We start from the raw sequence: 26409 nt of genomic DNA on the forward strand, positions 1-26409 counted from the left end.
TAGGGGGATAATGTATATAATAAAAAAAAACAGTAGTCAAAAAATGTTATGGATTCTGTGGATTGGTCCCTCGGTTTGAGGGGGAAGGGGAACTGCTGCATGTCCTATAATCTGACATTTGGATTTAGCTTGTGCCTTTCTCAGTAGTTAAAAGTGAGTTACATTCACAGCATTACCATCTGTTTGCGTTGCAGAGGGTTTTTACACCTGTTTCATATGATTATTCTTAGGGTTTGAGGCCATCCTTATGGAAGGAAAGCTACCCTCTGATAATATCATGGTCCTTTCCCACTGATTTCTTGCCAGGTGTAAACAGGGATGGCAGACAGCTTAGCTGGGCTGGTTAGAAATTTTCTAAATTACCACTGGGGATTACAGAAGGTAATTCAGGCAGCCATATGCTCCCCCCCCCCCCCCCCTTCCTCAATAATCACATAACGCAAGCTCTGGCCTACGTTGCAACTTTATTGAATGTACATACAGCAAACAAATAACCTGTCCTGAGCCAGGTACAATCCACAGTTCCCTTATGTGCATGTAGCTGGGGTCCAGCCAGACTGAAAACTGGGGGAAAAAAGCCCACACAAACAAAAAATGAATCACATTTTTACCTTGTGCACATCTCCAAGGTGGTGGTATTCAACATTTTGTTTGAGTCGCTGTAACCAGTCTGAGACTTTAGCAGGACTTCTAACCCATCCTCACCTGAGTAAGGTAGCCTCAGGTTTAGCTTCTTAGCAGATGTGACTTGCTTACTATACTGCCAAATGCTGTGGGTGATTATTATAGGCCCAGTGATTAAGGAACTGTTCCTTCAGGCAAACTGTCACCAAAAAAGAGCTCCCAGCCTCACATGGATTAAATAAGAGAGTGGAACAGCCCACCTCTGCATTCAGCACAACAGGAAAGTACCTCCAGGCTGTGGGATTAAGGAGGGAAAATTACAGGTTTTCTTCAGTGGAGAATAATCACACCTGTTGGCTTTTTGGCTCTCAGCATCTACAATCTGCAATTACAGAATAAGAAGCCCACACCAGAACAAGCACTAAGATCTGGAAAGTTTCTGACTGGGGGAGGGGGGAATCAACAGATTTCAGGGACTGAGATGGGCTGTGTTACTTCTGCAAAGACCCTGAATTGGAACCTGGAGTTCCATGAAGCTGCCTTAATTTTTCTTTATCTCTTTACTTTTTCTTCTGAGCCAAAGCATCTTCTGAGAAGAAAAAATGAAAAAGGAGCCTGCATGAATGGTGCACAGAAGCACTATTTGCATTTGTTTGACTGTCCCCTCTCTGATAAGTTACTGGTTGAAAGTGGGACTCATGTGTATCATGCATTGACCCTCCCCCCGCCCCCAATTCTATAAACTTGCCCAGTTTTATGCTTACAGTGTAAAGTTGCGTGTGCAGGTTACAGAATAGTGTCAGTTGTGTGCATAATTTTAATTATTAGCTGCTAACTGGCATTAACAATTATTGGTTATAATTGGTGTTAGTGCTAATTGGCACTAATTACATAGTAACATAGTAAATAACGGCAGATAAAGACCTGGACGGTTCATCCAGTCTGCCCAACAAGATAAACTCATTTTACATAGTATGTGATACTTTATATGTATACCCGAGTTTGATTTGTCCTTGCATTTCTCAGGGCACAGACCGTAGAAGTCTGCCCAGTACTGTTCTTGTACTAAGTTCTGAAGCCCCTTAAAATTTACACTCCAGCCCACCCCTATCTATTCAGTCACGATCAGGGCGTAGACCGTAGAAGTCTGCCCAGCGCCCAGTTTGTTTCCAATTACCGGCGTCGCCACCTAATCTCCGCTAAGATTCCGCGGAACCATTCCTTCTAAACAGGATTCCTTTGTGTTTATCCCACGCATGTTTGAATTCCATTACCATTTTCATCTCCACCACCTCCCGCAGAAGGACATTCCACATATCCACCACCCTCTCCATGAAAAAATACTTCCTGACATTAGTCCTGAGTCTGCCCCCCTTCAACCTCAGTTCATGTCCTCTAGTTCTACCGCCTTCCCGTCTCCGGAAAAGGTTCATTTGCAGATTAATACCTTTCAGTAATAGCAGTAAAGGCATCTTATTGCCCTTAGTCGGTATTCTATAAATATAGTGCAAATTCCATAATGTGCAACTGCAAGGAATCGTGGACCTGGGAGGGGCATAGGTGGGTGAAACTGCAAGGGGGCGTGGACCTGGGAGGAGCATGGGTAGGTTAAACCAAGTGGGTGTAGACTAGGGTTACCATATTTTGTCCTCTGAAAAAGAGGACACATGTCACGCCCCTGCCCTGCCCCGCCCACACCACGCCCCTTTCACATCCTCGCCCTGCCCTTTCTCGCTCTCACCCCACCTCCTGTCACATATTCCCCTCCCCCGGGTCACATATTCCCCTCCTCTCCCCTTACTATCTACTACCCTGGTGGTCTAGTGACCTCTTCGAGGAAGGAAATAGCCCCCTCTTTCCTGCCCGGAGCGCTGCCCTTGCCCTGCATCCTGTTGCTGTGACGGTCTTGGGATTCAAAATGGCCGCCGAGAGTTGAAGTCTCGCAAGGCAGCTTCAACTCTCGGCAGCCATTTTGAATCCCGAGACCGTCACACAGCAACAGGATGCAGGGCAAGGGCAGTGCTCTGGGCAGGAAAGAGGGGGCTCTTTCCTGCCCGGAAGAGGTCACTAGACCATCAGGGCAGTAGATAGTAAGTAAGGGAAGGGGAGGCTAGGATAGGTCCGCTGCCCGCCCACCTGTTTGTCCAGAAATCTGGACAAACGGGCGGACTGGCAAAACCTGCCAGAACGCCCAGACATGTGCTCAAAAAGAGGACATGTCCGGGTAAATCCGGACATATGGTAACCCTAGCGTATGGGTGGGTTAAGGGTGTGCCTAGCACTTACATGCACAGATTATAGAATACTAGCAGTTAGAGGCCGACCAAAACTGCAGCTGAAACTTATTGTCTGGTTTTGGCTGAAGCCGAAACCAAAAACTAAAGTTTGGTTGTGTGAAAGTGAATCAGTGAGGCCTAGTAGGGATTGTCAGAGTTTGCAGTTGACAGCCCTCTGCTAAACCCACAGGACAGTTGTTCCCAAACCTGAAGGCACCCCAGCCAGTCAGGTTTTCAGGATATCCACAATGAATATTCATGAGAGAGATTTTGCATGCACTACCTCCCACTGCATGCAAAGTTTTGTCATGAATATTCATTGTGGATATCCTGAAAACCTGCCTGACTGGGGTGCCTCCAGGACCAGGTTTGGGAACCACTACCACAGGAGATTATCCTCCAGTTCCAGGAACTGCAAACCTAGGCTGACAACTGGGAGAGACATTTTAACAAGGACTTTTCAACAAGTCTGATACATTTAGGTTCCCAAGTCAGTGCAGACATAGAAGCCAACTTTTCAAAATTATTGGGGGTGCTAGGTCCAATGGAAATAACCCTTCCCTGGACACATCCAAGGAATTTTCTTAATATTGGGGGTGCTCAAGCACCCACAGCCAGGGCCGTGCCGATGCGGTAAGCGGGGTAAGCACCGATGCGGTAAGCGGGGTAAGCACCGCAGGAGGGCGCCCACCTCTGGAGGGCGCCGCCGCAGTGCTTACCCTCGCCCCGCGCTGCCGAGGCCTTTAAATCTTTTACTTGCAGTCGCAGCAGCGTCTGTGAAAACGGAGCGCTGCCGACGTCTCCCTTCCCTTGCACTCGTTGGTTCCCTCAGTGTCCCGCCTTCTTCTGACGTCAGAAGAAGGCGGACACTGAGGGAACCAAGAGCGCGAAGGGAAGGGAGACGTCGGCAGCGCTCCGCTTTCACAGACGCTGCTGCGACTGGAAGTAAAAGATTTAAAGGCCCCCAGGGCGCGCAGCGATCATCTTCACGGGGGGGGAGAGGGGTGCGCGTCCCAACTGTTCTTCTGCGGGGGGGGGCGCCAACTGTTCTTCTGCGGGGGGGGGGGGGCGCCAACAGTTCGTCTGCGGGGGGGCGGCATAGACCCTTGGCACGGGCCTGCCCACAGCACCCACAGAGTCGACTCCAATGAGAGCAGATATAGTTAAATATCCTTTGAGGCAGGAACTTTGTGAGAATATGTAAAAAAAAATCATGATGACCAGCTTGTTATGCTTACCCAAACTATGTACAAGTAACAAGAGAAAGTAGCACTGAGATGTTTTCCGTTTTGTATTCAGTTATAAAACTGATTAAGGACAGGCATGATATAGATTCTTTTTAAAATAGGGTAAAGGAATCCAGACACCGGTCTACACTGTGGACATTATACCAGCCTGATGCACAATCCAGAATAAAAAAGCAAATTGATGTTATTGAATGCAAAGACTATATGCTCTGAAAAATTACAATCAAGAGCAATTTATATATTAGAAAATTATTTGAAAAATATACTTAATTTCATTGTAATGTTATTTCCCTACTAACACTATAAGCTGACCAGTACTTGTACTTGAAAACAGTCACTGCAGGTTCCTTTCTTATAGATTCTAGCTTCTGCACCAGGGGCATAGCCAGATGGCTAATTTGGGTGGGCCTGAGCCCAAGGTGGGTGGGCATGGAATTTACCTCCCCCGGCCCCCCTCCGGTTGCTCCTCTCTACACCCCTCCCTGTCCACAAACCTCAAATATTAAATACTTGAGCTGGCAGGGATCCCCAAACCCTGCCAGCTAAAGATTTCCTCCTCCTCCTCGAGCAGCCAGCTCCTCCTTCCAAACGGCAGATGGCATCACTTGCCTCAAACTGATGCTAAGATCTGCTATTAACAAGGTATGCAGAAGGGACTGATGTTGGGACTTTTCAGCTGGTGGGGCTTGGGAATCCCTGCCAGCCACATCATAGGTGTGCTGCTACTGGGTGGGCCTGAGCCCAAAGTGGTTGGGCCTAGGCCCACCCTTGGCTACGCCATTGTTCTGCATCCTACAAGTTTTGATTAAAACGCTGCATCTTCATCATACCCAACATAGCCTGGAAGTTCTTTAGAATCGCCCAGATAGCATCCAAACCAGAATATATATATAATAATTTAAATAATGAAACACCATATTTTACCTCCAAGCAAAATAGCTTCTGCATACATGGACCTCAGCTAATGAAAACTGAACCTAAAAACCACAGTGCTTTTACAGTGGCTGACTTTTCACCACATTTGGACTGACAGCTGATGCTGTATCTCCACAGAGAGGTTAATTTCTAAGGAGCTTATCATCCCAAATTTATAGATTTAAATTCCTGCTAAACTTTTATATCAAAAGCATTTATTTGGAGCACTGTTTTTACCATATAAACTAAAGATCTTAACTGTATTACTTGCAATCACATTATACACAACAAAACAGAATCCAAAGAGTAGCCCCCCACCCCCACCCCCAGACTACCTTACAATAACTGGTGGTTTGTGGTATATTCAGGGCAGGAGTGATCCCCAGTTGCTCCTGCCTGTATTGGCTCTACTCTCAAAATGACTGCCATTACCTTTTGCAGCAGTCTCATAAGATTGCCACTAGTGGCAGCCATTTTGAGAGCAAAGCCAACATGGGCAAGAATGACTGGGAATCACTCCTGTTCTAACTACACCACTAGCCCGCCAGGGATTATAAAATAGGCTTGAGGGGGACACCTACAGGTGGACAGGGGGGAAGAGGCAACTCTTGTTTGGAGGAGAGGAAGGGAGGGAGACAAACAGGACAAAGCACGAATTGTCGGCTTCCATTGAAAACACATAGTTTTGACCAAGGCCAAAACCAGGGCTGTAGTCTTTTTCTGCCTGGTTTCAGTTTCAGCTGAAAGGATTTTGGGCCAGTTTTGGCACCATAACTGAAACTATCAGTTACGTGCTTAACTACCTATAGTTAGATGTAAGCATTTCACCAGTATTTGAGCTAGTGTAAGTGCTTGCACCTAAAGTTGGGTGTGAAACTGTGGACTTAAACTGTATTCTATAATAGCACTTTCATGCAGAATTGCTATAACAGAATTACACTCAGTTCACATCGTCGTGGTGCCTAACTTTAGGTAATTTATACAAATTTTCTCCTGGACTATTTCTGTGTGACAGAGTCCCTGAGGTATCTGCATGCTGACTATGTAGTAGTGAGACTCTAGTGTGTTTGTGCACTGAATTCTGTGTGTCAGCAATACCCTTGTGTATCTGGTTCTTAGCTTCTGCCTGGGGTCCTTATGTTATAACCCAGTCATTCACCTTTGCCAGGGCAGCATTTCTCTGTGCTAGTCATGCTGCCCCTAATGTTCTCAGCAAGAAGGCAATCTGGTGCTTTAAAAGACATTTCTCTTGCAGTAACCTGGCTTGTAAAATGATGGTTTGTGGCTTGTGAATGCTGAGCTGATATGAAGTGGAAATCACCAGCATTGAGGGATCCCATTAGTGCAGTATGCACTCTTAATCACCGGAAGAAACTAAAGTGAGTGCTGGATTTATTGCTGTCTAGGTGCACAGAAGTATCCATTTTCCATGGTCTTGTTACAATTCAGGTGCAAGGTTTCCACATCAGTAAAAGTTCATTTTTATCTGGTCAGTGCAGATCAAGTAACTGACCTGGAAGTAGCATGCTGAGACTCTGTGAGCAGTTCTTGTGCTATTCTTCTGATGTTCTGTGCAGAAAGGAGCAGGGTGGGCTGCCTTCTGCTGTGTAAACTGTAGTTACTTACCTGTAACTTAGGTTCTCCGTGGACAGCAGGATAAGTCATCCACATATAGGTGACGTCATCTGACGTCTCCCATTGGACGGAAAAAGCTCTCCAATAGCTCAGAGGGTTTTTTCCCCCCAAACCCTCTGAGCACGTGTAGTGTTCCCCCTTCCTTTCCCAGTTTGTCAGTAGCTAGTGCCGGATCGGCCTTGAGGGAGCACTGCCCGATCTTCGAGCAGCAGTGTGTAGGGTGGTTTGTCGACCAGCACTTGGAGCTCGCTGATGCGTCTGGCCAAGGCAATGGCAGTGAGAAACAGGGTTTTCTAAGTTATGAACTTGGGGGCTGCTTCCTCCAGTAGTTAGAAGGACATAAGTTGTTTTAGTACAGTGTTGAGGTCCCATGTTGGTGGTGGTGGTCTTACTGGTGGATGTAAGTTGGTAAGGCCTTTCATGAACCGGGTTACCAGAGCGTGAATGGAGACTGGTCTGTTGTCTATGTGGTTGTGGTAGGCTGAAATGGCGCTCATGTGTACCTTAATGGATGAGGGTTTGAGGCCTCCCTCCAAAAGGGCCAACAGATATTAGAGGATGGTCGGGATGGAGCAGGAGAGAGGTTCAAGCTGAGTGTTGGAGCATCATATATGGAAACATTTCCATTTGAAGGTGTACGCCCCCGTCTTGTAAATGGTTTACGGACTGCTAGCAGGACTTGTTCAATGATGGGCACAAGGCTCTGCCTTTCAATATCCAGATGGTCAGCTCCAGTGTTCAGAGGTCGTGGTGAACTGTGGACCTGCTGTCCTGGGTGATGAGGTCTGTCGTTTCACGGAGGTGGAGAGGTGGGTAGGTGGCAAGGTGCTGGTGATAAGGGAACCAGGGTAGTCAGGGCCAGAAGGGGATGATCATGATCACTGAGGTCCTGTCATGGATAATCTTCAGTAGGATCTTGGCAATCAGCCATGTCGGTGGGGGGGTAAGCATAGAGTAGTCCCTGCCCCCGTTTGAGAGAGAATGCATCCGAGCAGAGGCGTTGCTGGGAGGGCCGTTTGGAGCAGACGTTGTGGCATTTTGCATTGTGCTCTGTGGCGAAGAGGTCTATGGTGGAGGTTCCCCATTGGTGGAATAGGTCCCTGGCTATCTTGGAGTTGAGGAACCATTCATATGGGTCTAGTTTGCGGCTTAGATTGTTGGCCAATCCGTTCTCCTCCCCTAGTAGATATGAGGCTTGTATGAGGCAGCTGATGGAGTTGGAAAGCCTCCATATCCTGAAGGCTTCCCTGCAGAGTAAAAATGAGCCTGTGCCTCCCTCCATGTTGGTGTAGAACATTTGCAATTTGGTTGTACATCTGAAGGAGGACTGTCTTGACTGTAATCTCTGAAAGCCCTGAGGGAGTTGCCCATGGCCCTGAGTTCTAGCATGTTGATGTGGAGGCATGTGGTTTTAGTGGATCATGTTCCTCTCATGCGAAGGTGGAGGAGGTGTGCCCCCCCCCACCCATGATGTGAGGCATCCGTGGTGATGGTCATATGATGAGGTGGTTCCATAAACGATTTGCCCCGGTGAGGTTGTTTTGGGATATGCACCAGGCCAGCGCTCTGCGGGTGGATTGTAGGACTGGGATTTGGAGTGAGAGAGATTGTGTACGCTGATTTCAGTGATGGTGTAGGTGCCACTGGATAGGTTGCATGTGGAGCCTGGTATGTTGGACAACGCAAACTGCTGCTGCCATGTGGCCGAGGAGGTGAAGAAAGGATCTTGCTGAGGCGTCTCTGCAGGAAGAGATGTATTGGGCCAGGTGGGCGATGATGTCGGCACACCTGGTCGGGATGAAGGCTTTGGCCTGAGTTGCGCATATTTCTGTCCCAATGAACTTGAGAGTTTGGGACAGTGTGAGGTGGGATTTCCAGAAGTTGATGGGGGAAACCCAGGCTGTGGAGGAGAGGTATGGTTGTTCAAAGGGAAGTGTGTGTCTCCTGAGGTGAGTTTCGAGCTATGAGCCAATCATTGAGGTATGGGAAGACACAGATACCCTGTCAATGTAGCTGTGCTGCAGCTACTGCTTTGGATTTGGTGAACCATGGTGCGGTTGAGAGTCCGAATGGGAGGACCTTGTACTGGTAGCATTTGACCTGTACCTTGAATCGGAGGTATTTTGTTGTGATGGATGCATGGGAATGTGTGTATATGCATCCTGGAGGTCCAGGGTGGTGAGCCAGACATTGGGTTGGAACAGAGGTAGCATGGTCCCCAAGGAGTGCATGCAGAAGCATTCCTTGTGAATACACTTGTTCAGCTTGTGGAGGTCCAGCATTGGGCAGCTTTCCTTGTCCTTCTTGGGGATGAGGATGTATCGGGAGTAGAACCCCTTATTGATCTCTTGTGGTAGGACAGGCTCCACTGCATGCGCTTGGAGGAGGGCCTCCACCTCCTGAAGGAGGAGTGGTGTGTCACGGTCTGGTTTGGCGGTGTAGATTGGTGGTCTGCTTGGTGGGGGGTATTGGAACTTGATACAGTAACCCCGTTTAATGATGCTGAGGACCCATTGGTTGGAGGTGATCTTGGACCAGGCACTTTCAAAATATGCAATTTGGCTCCCTACCGGGATGTGCTCCGTCAGTGGGCAAAGGCCCTGGTTCTGTTTGGGGCTGGTGGGTGGTCGTTGTTGGCCTGTCCTTCTGTCGTTGTTTTTGTGAATAGTTGTTAAATTACTGTTGTTGGTGGTGGATGTTTTGTTTCCATCATGGAGCAGCAGAGAAGCGCAGTGAAGGGGGGTGTGTGGTGTTCAGGTGTCTTTTTTAGTGTCTTCTAGAGGGCACAGTTATTTCCAGTCCATCTGTGGCAAGCGTGTGGAGCGTTGTGTAGTTGCCCTTTATATCATCCACCGTTTCCTTGACCTTGTCACCAAACAGGATCTCGCCCGTGCAGGGGGCATCAGCAAGAGAGTCGTGGAGGTCCTCATGAAGGGTCGATGCATGGAGTCAGGCAAGGCAGAAGGAGGAGATCGACGTGCCAGAAGTGCAGGCAGAGATCTCAAAGGCATTGAAGGCTGACCTGAAGAGGTGTTTGCTGCAATCCTCCAGATTGTGGATGAGGGGTGATAGGAGTTCTTGGGTCATCGTGATGTTGGACTGGATATTGTCCTTGATCTTGTTCAATATATTTTATGATACAGGAGCTTCTGGAAGTGGTGGGCAGTGATGGCGTCCAGGGTCTTGGGGGCCCTTCCCCGGTGGTGTGGAGGAGCTGGAGCAGGAGGTCCTGTGTCTCTTGAGAGCTGAAGTGATGACGGTGGACTTGTGGGGTAATTGGCTCTTGTCAAGACCTGGCATCGAGTTTGCATGATATTTGAGTTCTAGTCTCTTGGATGTTGACAGTCTTGAGGAAGGTGTGTGCCATATCTTGTCCTTACAGTGCAGAAGTGTTTTATGTACCAGGACTGCAATCGAGTGTTTGGGTGACTCCAGACATCAGAAGCGTCCCTGCTGTCCACTGGATGGATCAGGTGTCCCGCTGGTGGGGAGGTTGAGGTGGGTGTAAAGTTTCTGGAGGAATCTGGGGTAGGCTAGGTCCTCCTGGTGCATCGTGGGTAGTTGTTCATTGTTACCCCGGTAGTGGTGTTGGGTCATGTCCGCAGTGAGAAGGGGGGTGTTGTGAGTAGAGAGTAGTCCAAGTTGTAGCCTCCAAGGAAGCTGGGTTCAGAGTTACTGCAGTTTTCCTCGTGAGGACCTTTAGGCAGTGCGCTGCTGTTCTCGTCTTGTTGGTCCTGTCGTGGGAGGGGTGGGAGCAGGCTGTGTCAGGTTTTGTTGAGCGAGGAATTGTGTCATCATCTGCAGTAGTAGTTGCTGGTTGCGCAGTTCCTCAGTGGTGTGGGCTGTAGTAAATGGCCCCCCTTGGTGGGACTGGGAGGTGAGTGAGGTACTATGTTCTGAAGTCTGCAGGGTGTGCAAGGAGAGGTGGGGTGTGCCTCCGGGATTGTGGACATCATGTCACTTCTTGGACAGTGAGGAGACTGAAGGCAAGCTGAAGGTTGAGCGACTGCGTTTGCAGTGGCGCTTTCTTTGGCTTTCTTCCCAGTGTCCATGTCCCTGGTGTCTCTGTGTGGAGGTAGAGAGGGAGAAGGATGTATATATTTTGTGCCTGTGGTCGTGGTGGCTCCTTCTTCGGAGTTTGTGCCTCCTCCTGTCCTCCTCTGACTGGTGCAGCGTGGGCTGTCGTGCGGCAGGGCTTCCTTCCCTGGCTGGGAAACCCAGAGCAGTCTCAGGGGGCGTGGTCATAATGTCAGCGCTGACGCAAAGGTCAATCCCCAATGTAGTATGGGCAGTGCTCAATCGGTCCTGGATTTGTCGCTGTGACTGGCCTGCTTGTGCAACTTGCATGGGCGGAGCATGGAGAGGAGCCACGGCTAGGTGCTCACTGGTAGTGAATCCCTCAGAGGAGGGAGTTGTTCCCACCGAGGCGGAGCTGCCAGTAAGGCCCAGGAGCGGAGGAGTCATCCCAGTGGCAATGGGGTTGAACGCAAGACCCGGGGGCATGGCAGGGAGTTTGCCTGATCGGTGCATGGAGCCCGGCTACTTCCTGGAGCCGCAGTAAGAGCCGAGACACTAGGGAGAAGCGTGCTGAAGGCGAGTCCCGGTTCGCCGCACTGTACTGGGGCAGTGAAGGGCAGTGACACATGTTGTGCAACCTGGAGCAGGTCAGGAGGACATAAGTACATAAGTATTGCCACACTGGGACAGACCAAAGGTCCATCGAGCCCAGCATCCTGTTTCCAACAGTGGCCAATTCAGGTCACAAATACCTGGCAAGATCCCCAAAAAGTTCAGTACATTTTATGCTGCTTATCCCAGAAATAAGCAGTGGATTTTCCCCAGTTCAATTTAATAATGGTCTATGGACTATCCACCAGATCTCCAGCCCCCCCCCCCCCCCCACCCTTGTGTCGGGTGGATTGGGGGACTGTGTGTCCACCGGTGTTCCTGTCCGGGGGGGTTATGGGGGCTTCGGGGCACTAGGTCGCTAGGGCCTTGTAGTTGGAGGGGGGTCCAGGGGTCCCACAGACCTCCAGCCCCTGTGTTTGACAGGTCCGGGCTGTCACAGACAAGTGCGGTAGGATTTAGGCACAATCCTCCCGCACTTTTACCCTATGATCAGAATGAATAGCATGCTTAAATTTGCATACCAATAGCTCTGATTATAGGGGTGTTGTAGCCCTGCGCGGTTCTAACGTTATTTTTAGAGTGCTATTTAGAATAGTGCGGGGCTTCTGATCATCGAGTTGCCAGAATGTCAAATCATTGCCAGGCCTGACTTCTCCAAACAGCAAACCCACTGGACCAGGAATAACAAAACAAATAAATAAACAAATCAGTTCAATCTTCAGCTGCTACAACTCAGAGGAAGGCGGGGATTCTCAAAGGGGTTGTGTGTGCTTCCCCTTCCCTTCTGTTTGAATAAACAACTAAAAAAGTTAATCATACCAAGACTTACTCTGAAGTGTTTTCCACCTAGTCATTCTTAATCTTTTACTAACAAAACAAATATAACATTCATACTTCAAAACTTTTGCATTCTGCTCTTTAAACAGTTGTCACAAGCTTGGAAAGTGGATGCACATCCCTGTTTCAGTTCAGAAAATGTTTATGCGCATAAAGAACATGGATGAAACAAAATTTGTGCAGCTAAAGTAGACTTATTTAAAAAAAATGTTTACACATGCTAATCAAATTGTATACATACTGACATCTGAAACAAACCAAGATATCCAAAAATTAGAAAATGATCCAAAAGCAAACCAAAATGTTTTTCTTTGAGCACTGCATCACATACTCCTATATCAAATCTGTTTTATTGCCTCTTCATCAGTCCTGCTAGTGATGTCTTGCCAAAGGTGCTGGCTTTAATTCCCTATGTTAGCTCCATGATGAGAAGAAAGCAGCTGAGCTTTGTCATTAGAGGAACCAGGAGCTGGCAGCAGGAGACAAATGCGCAGCAGGAGAGATGATAATCTTGTGGCAGTCTCCTAATTCTCCCTTTTGGCACAGGTTTTAACGTGCCTACATCAAGAGTTCACATGGGTAGTGTTGCTTTGATTATTGTCCCCCCCCCCCCCTTCCAAATCCTAAGGCAAAACAATGCATATTGCAGCCTCCCCCAACCATAACCCTGCCCCAAGAATGCCTATGGAAGTTTTATCCTGAATTGGCAGGATATAAATCTTTGTAAATGCATATGTTGTTGGCATACATACATATTGTCACGAAACACCTAGACACCTGACTGGGGCTAACCCGTGGCCACTTAGAGGGTCTATCCCTAGCACAGCTCAGATCTGCCTGCACCTGCCGCTTGTGCTCTACACTAGCACCCTCCTCCCACCGACTGGGTCCCAACCGCCTCTGGGTGAGTCTCCCTCTCTCAAATTATCTCCAATGATTCCTAGGTTACCGGGGCCACACTCCCAGTAGTCCCACAGTTCCTAGAAAGCACCCATAGACCCAACACACAAACCACCAGGATTCTTAGTCCAGACAAACAGAGGCAATAAACTAAAAATGTTTACTGTCATAACATTGAACAGAAAAGGTGCAGTCGGCAAAACTAACAGTTAACTGAAATATGGATCAATTATAACACTATCTAAACATTTGTTTACTATCTAAATAGTACCTGGGAAGATCAGGACATATAACTGCTCACAGGGCCTCAGCAAAGAGATCCTTCTCTCTTTTCTCCCTGGCTAATACTTGAGAAAATCCTGTACATCCTAGCTGAAGTTCGAGCTCTTGGGCCAATCAGAGCCCAGAACAACAAGTCTTAAAAATAGCTGGCCACATCACTGCAGGTTACCTCTTCTCTGTGTTAACTAAAGAGGGAACACTCATTTCTTGGTAATAGCTTTAAACATAAACATGCACCACCTGCTGGCCAAACTAGAGAAATACATTTCAAGAAATAATTCAGTTTACAGGTTTCAAAACCCTTGCCACACATACATACACATTTCCATGGATAAAATGCTTGAAATGGCTTTCATTATTGCACTCACAGGGCCAGATTCTATATAGGTTGCCAAAATGTGGGTGTGGATCCCAGATCTATGCACAAACTAATTAGTTAAGGAGCCATTAACACTCATTTGGCTTTACACACAGATTTGCCCTGCGCCCTATTCCATCACTCAGACTTATCACTCGAAAACCAGGCTAAAGCCACTACAAAGAAAATGTTCCACACAATGTGGAAACTCAAACACATAAAACAATTCTTCCCAAGAGATGTATTCCGCAACATGATCCAAGCCACGGTTCTGGCCCATATAGTCTACTGCAACAGAATCTACGCAGGATGCAATGACCAAATTAAAAAAAAAATTATAAACAGCACAAAACACAGCAGCCAGACACATCTTCGGAAAACCCCGTTCAAAAGCGCTACTACACCCTTCTTCAAAAACTACACTGGCTACCGATCAAGGCACAAATATCCTTCAAAATCTGTTCCATGGTCTACAGAATAATCTTCGGCCTATCACTAGGCTATATGACCGATCTAGTAGACCTACTAATCCAAAACACAAATAATTCAACAAGATGCTACTTTAACCCTCCACTTCCCCAGATGTAAAGGCCTTAAATACAAATCATCATACACTTCCAGCCTCTCCTATGTTTGCACTAAGCTCTGGAATACACTACCGAAAGACCTAAAACTCAAGGAATTACCTAATCTTCCAAAAATATCTGAAGGCTCACCCTACCAACCTCCTTCGCTGTTTTTTATAGGTAATTTTATAGTTTTTATCTTTAACTTTTATCAATGCCTGATGTATCGTGATGCACTTCAAATCAAAAGCTAAGTCAAATTATATTTTTGAATATGCTCACAGCCTTGTCCTGGCATTAGATTGTCTCACTGTGTAGCTCCTAATGCGTATGCAACATTAAGCATCACGATACATCAGGCATTGATAAAAGTTAAAGATAAAAACTATAAAATGACCTATAAAAAACAGCGAAGGAGGTTGGTAGGGTGAGCCGATGATTACAACTGTCGCAAACAAGGTTGTAAAAAGTAAAATTAACCTTAGCGACTTATGAGACTCCCGTGCTAAAACAACACCATGCTGATTGCATACGCTGTATAAATTCTACTCTTATAGTTTGGAGGTTTATCACCATAATTTAGTAGAACTTTGCCACCTGTTATTAGATACATCAATTCAGGCATTCAACCCCCCAAAAATATATATAAGCATTCTTGCTGACAAATGCTTCCTATGCTCCCCTCTGTGGTTCAACAACTGTAGCGATGTTAACACCACACACTTCAAGGAATCAAGGGAGTGATCATATTGAATACAATATTCCCACTAGTAGCTCCTCACAGTTTCACCCCGTCCGCCATATAGCCCTAACTTAGCACCATGCAATTTCCATTTTTTTCCAGAATTGAATATCTTTGGGGCATCTTTTCAACTCAAATGAAGAGGTGGAAAGGACTGCGAGCAACTGGTTGAAACGAGATATGCAGTTCTTTTGTGACAGCTTTCCAAAAACGTAGCCATCATTAGCAGAAATGTGTGTGAACGGTGGTGACTGTGAAATGAAAGAGCAAATTTCAAGCATTATTTTCATTTTTTATTCATTACAATATCTTCATTTAAACAAAAGTGATATTTATCTCATGCGTATTCAGTTGGGTATGTGAAAACCTGACTGTCTAGTTGTGTCATGAAGACTGGGTTGAGAACCCCCTGTCCTAGATGAAAAGACTTATGTGCCTAGCATATGCATTTGCACGCCATCACCCTTCCAGCATTCCCAGCAAAAGAAATGACAGCCAAAAAAAATGAACTCTTTGTGGCACAACCTGCCAAAGCTTTATTATATGTAACTGTTAACAAAACACATTAGACGTTGTTTAACAAGGCATCCTCAGTTTCCAAACATGTCAGCATCAACACAGAAACACTCCAGGTTACTCAGTAATGACCTTACCAGGGTTGAGTTCATATTTCCCCATGCATGATCTGTGGTATCGCCAAATCATGCTTGCTCACCAAAGGCCCATGATGGTGATGCATATGAACCATCCCTTCTCCCATTGCTTCCCACAGCATACTTTCTTTCCAGACCCTATAGAACCTTCTCCAGATTAGGATGGCTACTCCAACTCACTGCAACAGAACCTCCCCCCTTCCAAAAAAATGTAGTTAGTGTGCCTGCCTGCCAAAACTCTGTTTTTCTTCTTCATAGACTACTTATGATTGGTGTACATTGCTAGTCCAATCCAAGCACCAATCATAACCCGTTCCCTAAATCAACCTTGTTGCTAGCAAGGTGACTGTCGTCACAGCCACCCTTGAAAATGGGGGTGAATTGTTCTGATTGTATTGGCTAATTCAGCCACTGTTCTCTTTTTTGAAAATTCAATAAAAATTGTTTGAACTGAAAATGGGGTGAGGCAGCTCGGCCATGTTAAAGCACCCCAGTATAGTTCTCTGGGGTGTTCACCAAAACCTTAACCTTATATTTCATGAGATATGAACAAGTTAGCCAGTGTGCCTCTTTCAAAAGTGGTGAAACCCTGTCAAAGTATCTAGCCCCAATGATAATTTTAATAACTACATTTTAAATCATCTGGAGACGATTGACAGTATATTTGGTACACTGAATAAAGAGTTCCCGTGGTCGTGTACTTAAAATTAGTGCATGAACAAGTGACTAGTTCAAATCCCACTGTGGCTGCTCCATTGCCTTAGGTGCAAAATTAAATTCTAAGCCCTCCAAGGATAAGGAGGTACCTATTGTGCCTGAACATAACTCACCTTGAGCTACTTCTGAAAAAAAGTGTGAACGAAATCCAAATAATAATATTATTCCTTGGTGCTACTGACATTGTTAAATGTAGATTTTGTATTTTCTCCGGTACAGGTTGTGGTGTTTCTGCAGCTCTTTATAGCTCTTTTGACTGTGCTAATGAAAAATACTCATCCAGATTCCTGCTTCCCAATTATAAATGCTGATCCCAAAATCTTTCAAAATGAAAGTCTAACACCATCTGTGTTTACTTGAGTGGCAAAGCCTGCATTTGGGCAATTGTGAAACACCTTTTTTGTAACATCCCACACCTCACTTGAATTCATCTGTTCTTTACTGTCCTCCTTTGGGATGGGAGTAGGGGAGGAGGAATGCTAGGGATTCTACTGCACTGATTTACACCTGCACTTCAGATTTATTTTGGCCTGTGATGGGTGGGGTTAGGGCTATAAGGAAACACAGCTGAAGGAACATAGAAAGGTCTATTTTTAGTATGAGTGTAGTCTGACATGGGAAGGAAATACAGTTTAAAGAGCAGCCACAGAGGCAGTAATCCAGCCTGCTGCCTGGAAACATGCAGCTCTAAATGCTATATCAAGGAAATCAGCACATACAAAGTGGAAAACATGTGTTTTATAGTGCCATCCACAGAGGGTTCTGTGCCTTCCTCTGGATCACTATAGAGAGAGCTGTCATGGGAAGAAGGGAAAGCTCCACCAACCTCTGGAAGGAAGGTGTATACCTGTTCTGGAGGATACCTAATTGAGGCCTGCCGCTGCCCTCTCTGGTTTAGGTGGAAGGCGGAAGCGGGTTACACACTGCAGGGAAATCCCTGGGGTAGCTGTGAAGGAAGGCTTGGGGCACAATAACCCAGCAGAGATGAGTTCTAACTGAGCTGGAAACCTAAAGAAGCTGAAGGAAAACTGGGGGAAGGGGAGAGAGACTTGTGTTGAACTGTTTGCTATCAGGCAGTGACTGATCCAGTCATGGGATTCAGATTAAGTGAATGAGGTATGGACCACAGACAGTGCCTTCTGGTTTTGTGTTTACATCATGGGATGTGTTTTCTTGTTGCAGGATGCTTCTGCGGTTTGGGACTCATTTATACCAATAAATCGTGTACAATGCCTCCAATCACCTTCCAGGACCTTCCACTGAATATCTACATGGTCATATTTGGCACCGGGATATTTGTATTTGTTCTTAGTCTGATTTTCTGCTGCTACTTCATCAGGTAGGTGAGCACTGCAGGGTCCTTTAGCTCTCATGTGTGAGCGGACAAGTCTCCTTGACACTGAAGCCAGCAGGAGAGTTTAATATCTATCCACCAGTATCCCTCCTTCCTATCAGAAACTTAGTTCCTGCTTTTGGGCTTGCCAGAGGTATTTATAAACTGCTAAATCTGAGGTAAGCAATGAAATCTGTAGTTTCCTCCAGATGTTGCTCTTGACAAATGGTTTTTGTTACTCACATCTGCCGGCAGGGCATTCTTTTCCCCAGGATGGGGAGAGGGATGAGGGAGGGTCAGGGGAGGCATACAGACACACAAAAATATCCACACAGAGAACAGGCACATAGAAAGAAACATGTGCAGGACAGGCACACAGACAGACATATTTGAATGAACAATCAAACAAACAAACAAACAGAAGTCAGACACATAGAGTGGGAGATACAGGCACACTCACAGACACATTGAAGGACACACCTTCCAGGGACACAGGGTCCAACCAAGCCATCACCACCTCTAAAAGAAGGAAGGGGGAGTGAAGTGGGCATATGCCAGGTCTCTCTGACCTGGAACTGTTGTAAACCTGCTTCCCTGTCCCAATTGTAGCTGGTGTGGAAGGTGGAGGTTGCTACTGGCCCCCCAACCTCATACCTTTTATTTCTTTATTTGTTTACTTTTAATGAAGCAGGAATTATAGGGCTAGAGACGGTGAATTATTGGACCTCCCTTCCTATTTTTGCATTGATTCTTAGAATCGGGTTTGGTGTGGGTTTTTTTTTTTTTTTTTTTTGCAGCTGGGTTGGGATGACTTGTACAATCAGCATCGCCAGTGGTATAGCGGGAGATGGACAAGGACCTACCACTCCAGCCCAAAGACAGCCTGGTGGGTGTCTAGTTTTATACCCACAGATAAGTTTCCAAAACTCCTGTATTACAACATCTATTTTTGTTAATCCTTGATATGCAGAAATCAGTATGCCCGTTAGTGTGCTTGTTAACTTTGGGAGAGAGGCAAAGGATAAGGAAGTCAAAAGTACATAAGTATTGCCATACTGGGCCAGACCGAAGGTCCATCAAGCCCAGCATCCTGTTTCCAACAGTGGCCAAACTAGGTTACAATTACCTGGCAAGATCCTAAAACAGTACAATACCTTTTATTCTGCTTATCCTATAAATAAGCAGTGAATTTTCCCAAAGTCCATTTTAATAATGGTCTATGGACTTTTCCTTTAGGAGCCATCCAAACCTTTTTTTAAACCCCGCTAAACTGACCACTTTTACTACATTCTCTGGAACGAATTCCAGAGTTTAATTACAAATTGAGTGAAGAAATAATTTCTCCAATTTGTTTTAAATTTACTACTTTGTAGGTTCATTGTGTGCCCCCTAGTCCTAATATTTTTGGAAAGAGTAAACAAGCGATTCACTTCTACCCGTTCCACTCCACTCATTATTTTATAGACCTCTATCATATCTCCCCTCAGCCGTCTTTTCTCCAAGCTGAAGAACCCTAGCCGCTTTAGCCTTTCCTCCTAGGGAAGTCGTCCCATTCCCCTTTATCATTTTTGTGGCCCTTCTCTGTACCTTTTCTAATTCTACTATATCTTTTTTGAGATGCGGTGACCATAATTGAACACAATATTTGAGGTGCAGTTGCACCATGGAGAAATACAAAGGCATTTTATTGTCCTCATTTTTTCCATTCCTTTCCTAATAATACCTAACATTCTATTTGCTTTCTTAGCTGCCACTGCACACTGAACAGAGGGTTTCAATGTATCATCAACAATGATACCTAGATCCCTTTCTTGGTCGGTGACTGACTCCTAACGTGGAAACTTGCATTATGTAGCTATAGTTCGGGTTCCTCTTTACCACATGCATCACTTTGCACTTGTTCACATTAAATGTCATCTGCCATTTAGATGCCCAGTCTCCCAATCTCGAAAGGTCCTCTTGTACTTTTCACAATCCTCTTGTGATTTAACAACTTTGAATAACTTTGTGTCGTCAGCAAATTTAATTACCTCACTAGTTACTCCTATCTCTAGATCATTTATAAATATGTTAAAAAACAGCAGTCCCAGCACAGACCCCTAGGGAACCCCACTATCTATCATTCTCCATTGAGAATACTGACCATTTAACCCTATTCTCTATCTTTTAACCAGTTTTTAATCCACAATAGGACACTACCTCCTATCCCATGACTCTCCAATTTCCTCTGGAGTCTTTCATGAGGTACTTTGTCAAACGCCTTCTGAAAATCCAGATACACAATATCAACCGGCTCACCTTTATCCACATGTTTGTTCACCCCTTCAAAGAAATGTAGTAGATTGGTGAGGCAAGATTTCCCTTCACTAAATCCATGTTGGTATGTCTCATTAATCTATGCTTTTGAATATGCTCTGTAATTTTGTTCTTAATAATAGTCTCTACCATTTTGCCCGGCACCAACGTCAGGCTCACCTGTCTGTAATTTTTTGAATCACCTCTGGAACCTTTTTAAAAAATTGGCGTTACATTGGCCACCCTCCAATCTTTCTGTACCATGCTTGATTTTAAAGATAAATTGCATATTACTAACAATAATTCTGCAAGTTCATCTTTCAATTCTGTCAGTACTTTGGGATGAATATCATCCGGTCCAGGAGATTTGCTACTCTTCAAGTTGTCAAATTGCGTCATGACATCCTCCAGGTTTATAGAGATTTCATTCAGTTTCTCTGACTTGTCAGCTTTGAATTCCAATTCAAGCACTGTTATCGCTCCCAAATCTTCCTCGATGAAGACCGAAGCAAAGAATTCATTTAATCTCTCTGCTATGGCTTTGTCTTCCCTGATTGTCCCTTTTACCCCTTGGTCATCTAGCAGTCCAACCAGTTCTTTTACCAACTTCTTGCTTTTAATATACCTAAAAATTTTTTTACTCTGTGTTTTTGCCTCCAACGCAATCTTTTTTTCAAAGTCCCTCTTTGCCTTCCTTGTCAGCGCTTTGCATTGACTTGCCATTCCTTATGCTGTTTCTTATTATTTTCAGTCAGATCCTTCTTCCATTTTCTGAAGGATTTCCTTTTAGCTCTAATAGCTTCCTTCACCTCACTTTTTAACCATGCCAGCTATCTTTTGGTCTTCCTTTCTCCTTGTTTAATACATGGAATATATTTAGCCTGGGCATCCAGAATGATATTTTTGAACAGCATCCACGCCTGATGTAAATTTTTAACATTCGCAGCTGATCCTCTTAAGTTTTTTTTTTCACCATTCTTCTCATTTTATCATAGTCTCCTTTTTGAAATTTAAATGCTAACGTATTGGATTTCCTGTGTGTACTTCCAAAGCCAATATCAAATCTGATCATCTTATGATCATTGTTATCAAGCTGCCCCAGCACCATTAGCTCCTGCACCAGATCATGTGCTTCAGTAAGGACTAGGTCTAGAATTTTTCCTTCTCTTGTTGGCTCCTGTACCCAGCTGCTCCATAAAACAGTCCTTGATTTCATCAAGGAATTTTACCTCCCTAGCATGCCCTAATGTTACATTTACCCAGTCAATATCGGGATAATTGAAATCACCCATTATTATTGTATGTCACAGTTTGTTAGCCTCCCTAATTTCTGATAACATTTCTACATCTCTCTGTTCATCCTATCACTATCCTTTTCCTCTTTACACAAGGAATTTCAATCCATAGGAATTCCAAGATGTGTTTTGTTTCCTGCAGAATTTTCAATCTATTTGATTCAAGGCCCTCCTTAACATACAATGCTACCCCTCCACCAATTTGATCCACCCTCTCATTATGATATATTTTGTACCCTGGTATGACAGTATCCCACTGGTTATCCGCCTTCCACCAGGTCTCAGAGATGCCTAATATATCTAATTTTTCATTTAGTGCAATATATTCTAACTCTCTCATCTTATTTCTTAGGCTTCAGGCATTCACATATAGACATTTCAAACTGTGTTTGTAGTTCCTATTTACATCATCCTCAGTACTTGCAGTAATTTGCAATCTTTTGTCTGATTTTTTTTTTTTAAGGATACCTGATCTACTATACTCTCTTTTGCAATCTCACTATCGGGTTACCCTATCTTCCCTGTTTTAGTGATATCTTTAAAAGACACCTTATTCTGAACCATACGCTTTTGAGGGATTGTCGGCCTTCCCCCAGTCTCTAGTTTAAAAGCTGCTCTATCTCCTTTTTAAATGCCGATGCCAACAGCCTGGTCCCACCCTGGTTAAGGTGGAGAGCATCCTTTCGGAATAGGCTCCTGCTTCCCCAGAATGTTGCCCAGTTTCTAACAAATCTAAAACCCTTCTCCCTGCACCATCGTCTCATCCACGTATTGAGACTCTGGAGTTCTGCCTTCTATTGGGCCCTGCGCGTGGAATGGGTAGCACTTCAGAAAATTCTACCCTAGAGGTTCTGGAATTGAGCTTTCTACCTAAGATCCTAAATTTGGCTTCCAGAACCTCTCTCCCCCATTGTCCTATGTCATTGGTACCCACATGTACCAAGACAGCTGACTTCTCCCCAGCACTATCTAAAATCCTATCTAGGTGATGCGTGAAGTCCGCCACCTTTGCACCAGGCAGGCAAGTCACCAGGCGATCCTCATGTCCACCTTCCACCCAGCTATCTACATGCCTAATAATCGAATCACCAACTACAACAGCCATCCTAACCCTTCCCTCCTGAGCAGTAGCTCTTGGAGATGCATCCTCTATGCGAGAGGATATTGCATCCCCTGGTGTGCTGGTCCTGGCTACAGGATTACTTCCAGCTGCACCAGGGTGATGCTTTCCTTTTAAAAGACCTCCCTCCTCCAAGGCAGCACAGGGGCTGCCAGATTAGAACTGGGACTTCTCTACACCGTCCCTGTACCCACTACATCTATGGCAAAAATACTTATCACAAACCAAAGCCCAAAATGTACACTGTCATTGACAGTACATGCAATGCCCTAACTTATTTAGATTTTGCTCATACCTTTTTCAGTAGTAGCTCAAGGTGAGTTACATTCAGGTACACTGGATATTTCTCTGTCCCAGGAGGGCTCACAATCTAAGTTTGTACCTGAGGCAATGGAGGGTTAAGTGACTTGCCCAAGATCACAAGGAACAGCAGTGGGATTTGAACCAGCCACCTCTGGATTGCAAGACCGGTGTTCTAACCACTAGGCCACTCCTCCACTCCAGAAATATGGACACACAGATATGTACAAGTTCAGACAGACAGATACACGTGTGCGGGGATTCTAAAAAGAAATAGTTATTGTGCTTCCCTTGGGCTGCTTATCTCACATCCTCCTCTCCAAGGTCAGAGCTGAGTAGCAATGGCGCTCATGGACTGTGAAAATTTAGCATTTCCTGCAACTCAAAACTGCTTCCGAAATCAAAACAATTGGAATCGCATCTCCCAGATGTTATCTCTCCTCTCCCGAGTCCCTCTGGGAGTGTTGGCCACAGTGGTGAATCTAGTACATTGAGGGTATGCCGCACGGGCACGCCAGAGACAGGTGCCTGCGTCGCCTGCTCATTGCCTTCTGACTCTTCCTTTCCCTTTCAGAATTTTGGCAAAAAAAAAGGAAGGTTTAAAAACAGGTCCAGCAGTGAATTATTAATGCCTGGGAAAAGGTAAAAACTCCTAAATATGATTTACAGAGACATAGAAGGAGGAGCAGTAATAATGGAAAGGCTGAGAGGATCATTGATGCTATATGCTCCTCAGCATTGCCATGTAAGAGCAGGGGGAGTGGGAGTGTTACAGTGGAAGAGCTGAGGTTCACTGATGGTGTATACTCCTCAGCATTTCCATATAATGGGAGAACAGGAGGAGTTATAGTGGAAGGGGTGAGGATCATCAGTGCTGTATGCTCTTCAACACTGCTATGTAATGCGAGAGAGGAGGAATTATATTAGAAAGGATGAGGATCATCAGTGCTGTGTAATGTGAGGAGGAAGCTAGGGAGAGTACTGTGGAATAGAGGGTGTTACAGTAACAACTCCCTGGGAGTGACGGCTTTGTCCTCATCCCAGAAGCCCGAGAATCATCTTTGTCGTTAATCATTCCTCCAGCTTCAGTGCAGACTAGTTAAAGAATATCTCCCATCTCCTACAAACTTGACAGGAACAATTCCTCGTGATGCTTCCCTGCTGTCCAAACAGCAGCTGTAAATTGCTTTGCTGTACGATTCAAAAAGCAGCATAGTGAAAGTAATAAATTAAACTAAGGCAGTTTCAAAGCCAGTGACCCAGTTACTAACAGACCTGGCAGAATAGGAACCTTAATTCAGCTGTAAGCATGCATGGACTTCCATAGCATGTTTTCGTGTAGCTGCATTTAAAAAGAGGCGTTCACAGGGGTGTGCCTACCACGGGAGAGCAAACAGCATGCATCTATTTACATTTTCCAGTATGTGTGCAGTGTTCATGTAAACATTGCAACTAGACCAGCTTCTCAACATTGCCCCCTAAAAAGGCTCATATCAAAGGAACCATCCCTGAATACAACCCCAGGGGGACCCCTCTCTTTCTTATTCAGTGGTTCAATGAGAATAACGAATTGAGAGAACAGATTCACTCAAGTCCTTACAATCCAGAAAGGGTTGAATAGTTTGTGCACGGCTGATTCCTGTATAGTTTCTGGTACACCTCATGTTTGATTTCCTCCTTTGTAGTTATATAATGCAACTGGATCACGAGCCCTGCTCTGAGTCCTCAGGTCCTTTTTCTGCCTCTTGCCAACCCCCCCCCCCCCCCCCCCCCCCCCCACACACTTGTGGAAATTAATAGCAGATTTTGTTGGCGATGAAAGGGGAGGGAGAAAGAGAGAGAGAAATCCCAGAGTACTGCGGTCATAAACTTAGGCCTAGGCAACTACCTCCAACACCAAATTTTGATAGGCACCAGAGTGCTACTGCCACAACAGCACCTCTTCTTTAGGAAGTAACATCAGTGGAGGCCCAACTCCGTCATATGCTGACAGGCCCATTGGGGCACCATGGTGAGGGGAAGCCCATAAAGAAAGAAGGAAGGGGCCCCACAGGGCCTGTCAGTGTGTGAGGGCAATCAGGCCCCATGCTGGTTACTTCTTAGAAGTTGCTATGGCTGGTTCTGTTCAAGACAGCAGCAGGTGAGCAGGGACAATGGAAGAAGGGGGAAAGGTAACTCCCACCTCCCTCCCATTGCCTGTAAGCACCACTAATTTAAATCTGACCCTGAAGTACTGGAACTGTACAAGCTCAAATTCACTGAAGTTGCTTGAGTGTCCTTTCTCTGGAATCTGTATAATAGATTGAAGAGGGAACTGACCCCCCCCCCCCCCCACTCCACCCCCCAGGAGAAGGTCCAGATTATTATTGCTGTACTTGTATGTGTGTGTATATGTGTATATTGCAGCTCCATGGAGAGGACATGCAGCACAACTTATTTGAAGCCACTGGAATGACCTGCTGCAATTTGAAGGTAGTGTCTGTTACCTTTTTGTTTTTCATTACAATAAATTTTGTTTCTTTTCCTTCCCCAGCAAACTCCGGCACCAAGCACAGAGTGAAAGATTTGTCTATAAAGAGGTAAAACAAAACCCTGTTCTTGTGAATAAATTGCAGATTCTATCAGTGATGGGGGAGGGGGTGTTATGAACAAGCACTAGATTGTGAAGAGCATTCCACTTCAGAGATCCCTTGCTCCTGTCTTGCTATTTTAGTACTAAGATCCCGCCCCCAACAGGTTTCTGTCAGTCAGTGCACCTCACTGCAGCCCAGCAGCACCTCCTGCTCTTCCATTACAGTGAAACACACACATGGCTCTCCCTTACACAGAAACGTACACATCCTTCTTTTCCCCTATCCTGCACCAGTGGCGTAGCCAGCAGGGTTGCCAGGTGGAAAATTTTTTCCCCACCCAATCCAGCCTAAAAACAGCCCAAAACCCGCCCAAACTCAAACCCCGCCCCTGACACCCCCACCCCCGCGTCATCACCCCGCCCCCGTCGTCATCAACCCCGCCCCCGCCGTCACCGGCCCCGCCCAGAACGTCACTAACCCCCGCCCAAAACGTCACTAACCCCGCCCCCCGCGGCCGAAAAAACCGCCCGAAAAACCGCGGAAAAGAAAAAAAAGAAGCCCAAAAAACCGCGACCCCCCGCGGGCAAATATTTCCCGCGGCGGGTCGCGGAAAACCGCCCAATTGGGCGGTAAAACTGCCCACCTGGCAACACTGGTAGCCAGACCTAACATTTTGGGTGGACCCAGAGCTAATATGGGTGGGCACTATGTATATGGGTGTGAGTAGTGTTTCTTGGGACACTCTTAAATAATGCCTTAGAGTGCACTTGATGACAGATTTTTAATAAACAGTCTGCCCAGCAGTTGTCCTGCATCAACATAAACCACATACATACTTGGAACCTATGTTGCAAACTTTAACACCACCAGTTCTGAACACACAAATACCAATAACAGCACCTTTATGTTATTCATTATCATGTAACCCAAAATCCTTCTGTAATACCAAACGTCTATTCTCTTCTTATTTCCACTATTCATGATGTATTGTAAGCCACATTGAGCCTGCAAAGAGGTGGTAAAATGTGGGATACAAATGCAATCTTCTCTCTATATAAAACGCACCTCCAACATTCTGAAGCCTCCACAAGTCCCAACGTTCTAAATGCATG

General features: G+C 45.6%; 1 protein-coding gene across 2 annotated transcripts in view; it reads left to right on the forward strand.

The window, feature by feature from the left end:
• The window catches only part of RNF122 (ring finger protein 122), a 66662-nt gene that overhangs the window by 21039 nt on the left and 19214 nt on the right, over window positions 1–26409 (forward strand). For both annotated transcript variants that reach the window (XM_030201964.1, XM_030201965.1), the window contains exons 2-3: window positions 17564–17720; window positions 25258–25303. In XM_030201964.1, coding sequence (XP_030057824.1) covers window positions 17564–17720; window positions 25258–25303 — 203 coding nt within the window. The remainder of the gene's footprint in view (window positions 1–17563; window positions 17721–25257; window positions 25304–26409) is intronic.

Source organism: Microcaecilia unicolor, chromosome 4 (genome assembly GCF_901765095.1).
Source record: "Microcaecilia unicolor chromosome 4, aMicUni1.1, whole genome shotgun sequence".
Lineage (NCBI taxonomy): Eukaryota > Metazoa > Chordata > Amphibia > Gymnophiona > Siphonopidae > Microcaecilia > Microcaecilia unicolor.